The sequence below is a fragment of the Carcharodon carcharias genome, chromosome 7, assembly GCF_017639515.1.
Source record: "Carcharodon carcharias isolate sCarCar2 chromosome 7, sCarCar2.pri, whole genome shotgun sequence".
Lineage (NCBI taxonomy): Eukaryota > Metazoa > Chordata > Chondrichthyes > Lamniformes > Lamnidae > Carcharodon > Carcharodon carcharias.
Window position 1 is genome coordinate 60,245,985 of NC_054473.1, and position 3,551 is coordinate 60,249,535.

The window sequence follows — 3,551 nt, forward strand, 5'->3', positions numbered from 1 at the left end:
TCCCCCTCACTCCCCCCCTCTCCCCCCTCCCCTCACTCCCTCCCCTCTCTCCCCCTCACTCCCCCCCTCTCTCCCCCTCTCTCCCCTCCCCCTCTCTCCCCCTCACTCCCCCCACTCTCTCCCCTCCCCCTCTCTCCCCCTCACTCCCCTCCCCCTCTCTCCCCCTCACTCCCCTCCCCCTCTCTCACTCCCCTCCCCCTCTCTCTCACTCCCCTCCCCCTCTCTCTCACTCCCCTCCCCCTCTCTCTCACTCCCCTCCCCCTCTCTCACTCCCCTCCCCCTCTCTCTCCCACCTCATCCCTAACCCCTCCCCCTTCTCAACCCCAACCCTTAACCCCTCCACACCCCACCCCCTCCTTTCTCACACCCTCCACCCCCCCTCCCCCTTACATCCCCACACCTTTCGCCCTCTCACCCCACCTCCCTCTCATTCCCCCTGTCCCTCCTCACCCCCAGTCCCTGATGACCGAACTGCCCCCACTCCCAGTCCTGGGGCACGAGCCGGCTGCGGCCCAGAGCTCGCGCCTCCAGTGGAGTCTTGGCCAAAACAGGGGAAGGAAGGAAAATTATTTCTTTTTTAGGGAAAAAAAAACCCACTCACACTGCATTGAACAGGAATGCTTTTAGTCAGAGAGTCGATCCTGGCGCTGTACTCGGTGAATTTTTTCTGGTATTTGAGAGCTGTCATTTGTACCTCACTCTGCAGAGCTGACAGCTGGGAGAGCAGTGACTTCTCGCGCTTGCTGGACCTCACTCCCTGTCTCTTCAGCTCCCGGTCCAGGCTGGCGAGCTGGCTCTGCAGCCCCCTCCCGTGCGCCTTGAGAGCTTGCAGGCAGCAGTGGGAGCCCAGCCTGCGCTCACGGTGGAGCAGCACCAAGCCGCAGCCCTTCTGGCAGATGCCCACCGGCCGGTGCTCGCAACTTTCCCGCATGTGCGCATCCATGTCCCGCAAGTTGAGCGTCTCGCTGCATCCTTTATTCCGGCACTTGGCCGGCGAGAAGTCGCACATCTCCGTGTGCTCCGCCAAGTGCTGCAGCCTCACCACTTTCTGGCAGCCCCGCTCGTAGTTGTCGCAGCGGATCTCCAGCTTGAGGATGAGGTTTTTCAGCGGGAGGACGTGGTTGAGCTCCTTGGGGCCGAGCCTGCGGCATTGCACCGGGCAGTTACCACGTTGCACGATCCAGGGCAAGACACAGCCGGCGCAGAAAACGTGTCCGCAAGGGGTTGTGAGGGGATCCTCCAGCACTTTATTGCACAAGTTGCACTTGAAGTCCGGATCCACGTCTTCGCTAAAACGCTCCAGGTCGAATCCCATTTTTTTCTCTCTCTCTCTCTCTCTTCTCTATCTCAAAACCCCTCCCCACGGACCCCCAACCACGAATGAGTTAAAAGTTTTCCAGAGGTGCAGCACCCTAGCTTGAGCCGCTCGCTATTGTCACTCATTGGCAGCCCGCAGGAAGCTTGGCCGCTGCTCACTCTTCACTGGCGAAACGAATCCGGCTGATACTTCCTTGAAAAGGGTGTCCAAGCACCGCCCCCCGGCTTCATTACACAAGCAGGACAAACAGGAGGCAAATATCTTTCCCACTATCGAAAAAAAAGTGCAACCGTTGCAGAGGGGACTAGGGTTCAAATGTTTACTCCCAATAGTTACCTCGAGTGGTTTGTGTTTTGTAATCAATAAACCTCCCCAAACCTTAAATGGTCTTGGATTCGAGGGGGACGTGGAATCTTTTTTTTACGATGGAAATTGGTTCAAAGTGATTCAAAACTGTTACATTCAGATTGTTTGTTTTAAGTCGAGCTGGAACTTGGCGTAAAAGTTTCCTGCGTCCCTCCCTATGCTTGTCGCCGTGATGCTGGTTTGCATGTTGTAATTATGTAATCACATCTTGATTATGAGTAGCACGGGGCGAAAAAACTGCTCCGTCCTTTATATTATTTATACTGCCAGCTATACCCGCATGATCACCTCCACAGTTAAAATATAAAGGTCTGCAGTGTTACTGGAGATTAAACGATGCACGAAAATGTGAAGGATTTGCAAACTAATAAGCACCCTCTTTCTGACTGACTGACTGTACCTGTAAACTATCAATCTGCCAGGCTCTCAATCAACATCTAAAAGCCCGGTCATCATGTGAACAGCACAAAAATTAGTCTGGACCAGTCTCGCTGCCGCTCCTGAGTCGAGTACAGAGGTCAATAGATAAGGATCAGTCCCAGACACCGTAATCTTCAAAGCCACATCTTGCACTGAAATGAAAGAGATGCGAGCATCTGTATACTGTAAACGTAGTTTCTCGTTATAATTGAGCTTCCCACCTACAATACGCAGAGATTGAAATCGCAAACCGCAGTGGCCGCAGGGGCAGCAATGAGCAAAAAGAGGGTCAGGAGGAAAGAGAGAGGAGGAATGAGGAAGGGAGGAGGAGGAATGAGGAAGGGAGGGAAGAAGGAGGGTGAGGAAAGGAGAAAGGGAGGAGGAGGGGAGGGGACAGTGTTGGGGAATGGGAGGGGGCGGTGCAGGAGCAGGGAAGACAGATAAGCAGAGGTGGACTGGAAGAGGGGAGGGAGCAGGAAGGGAGGGGTCTGGGTAAAGGAGGGAAGGAGTTTGAGGAAGGGGTGGGGAGGACGGCAAGGCAAGGTGAGGAGGGGAACAGGACATAGGAACTGGAGGCAGGAGGTTGGAGAGAGGACGGGGAAGGTATGGAGGGTGGAAGGTGTGGAGGGGAGGGTGAGGTGGGAAAGAGAGGGGAAGTGAGTAAGGGACTGGGAATGAGTGGAATGGGAAAGCAGGAAGGAAGGGGAAGGGGGTAGAGTAGGGGAGGGGTAAGGTGGGAGGGTGCAGTGGAGGGTGGAACAGGAGGAGGCAGGTGAGGGGGAATGCAGTGGGGAAGCGAGCGGTAGAATGGAGTTGGTATGGGGAGGAAGCAGGAGGGCATGAGAGAGGGATCGAGTAGTGGAAAGAGAGGGGAAGGAAGAGGGGAGAGGCAGGGGGAGGCAGTAGGAAGGAGGGTGGGGAGGGAGAGAGGGGAGGCAGCAGTGGAGGAGGGAGAAGAGGGGGAGAGAGAAGTCACAGAGCAAGTAGGTCTCGAACTCCGAAATCCATTGCTCCCATGAAGTGGGAGGCTCCCCCACCAATGAAAGGAATAGTCCTGGAGCTGGTAAAGTTAAACTTTCCTCAACCATTCTTGTCACCAATTTGTTACGCATTTGCCGAGTTGCTTTTTATCTTATATGTCTGATTTATCTCAGAACATGCAGAGATGATGCTAGTTCTAAATCTACAACAACTTTATGTACAATACTTTAAAACCTCTCAGAACCTATAGGGCAGGATTTTTAGGTTGGTGTGCAGGCATGATCAGCAGGCCCAGCAGCAGCTGGAGAAAGGACCACCGCCACCAATCGGCCCCGACCGTGATTTCACGCTGGCTAACCAATTAACGGCCAGCCAGCGTGAAACGCACACTGAAATGCTGCCAGGGTTGGGAGTGGGAGGAGGGCGGGTGCTGATGTAAGCATGGATGTGGGCGAATCCTGAATGA

At 54.8% G+C, this 3,551-nt stretch overlaps 1 protein-coding gene across 1 annotated transcript in view; it reads right to left on the reverse strand.

The window, feature by feature from the left end:
• The window catches only part of pdzrn3b (PDZ domain containing RING finger 3b), a 451,624-nt gene extending 450,309 nt beyond the window's left edge, over positions 1-1,315 (reverse strand). The window contains exon 1 of the mRNA XM_041192618.1: positions 602-1,315. Within this exon, the coding sequence (XP_041048552.1) occupies positions 602-1,315 (714 nt within the window). The remainder of the gene's footprint in view (positions 1-601) is intronic.
• Between the last annotated feature and the right edge of the window lie 2,236 nt (positions 1,316-3,551).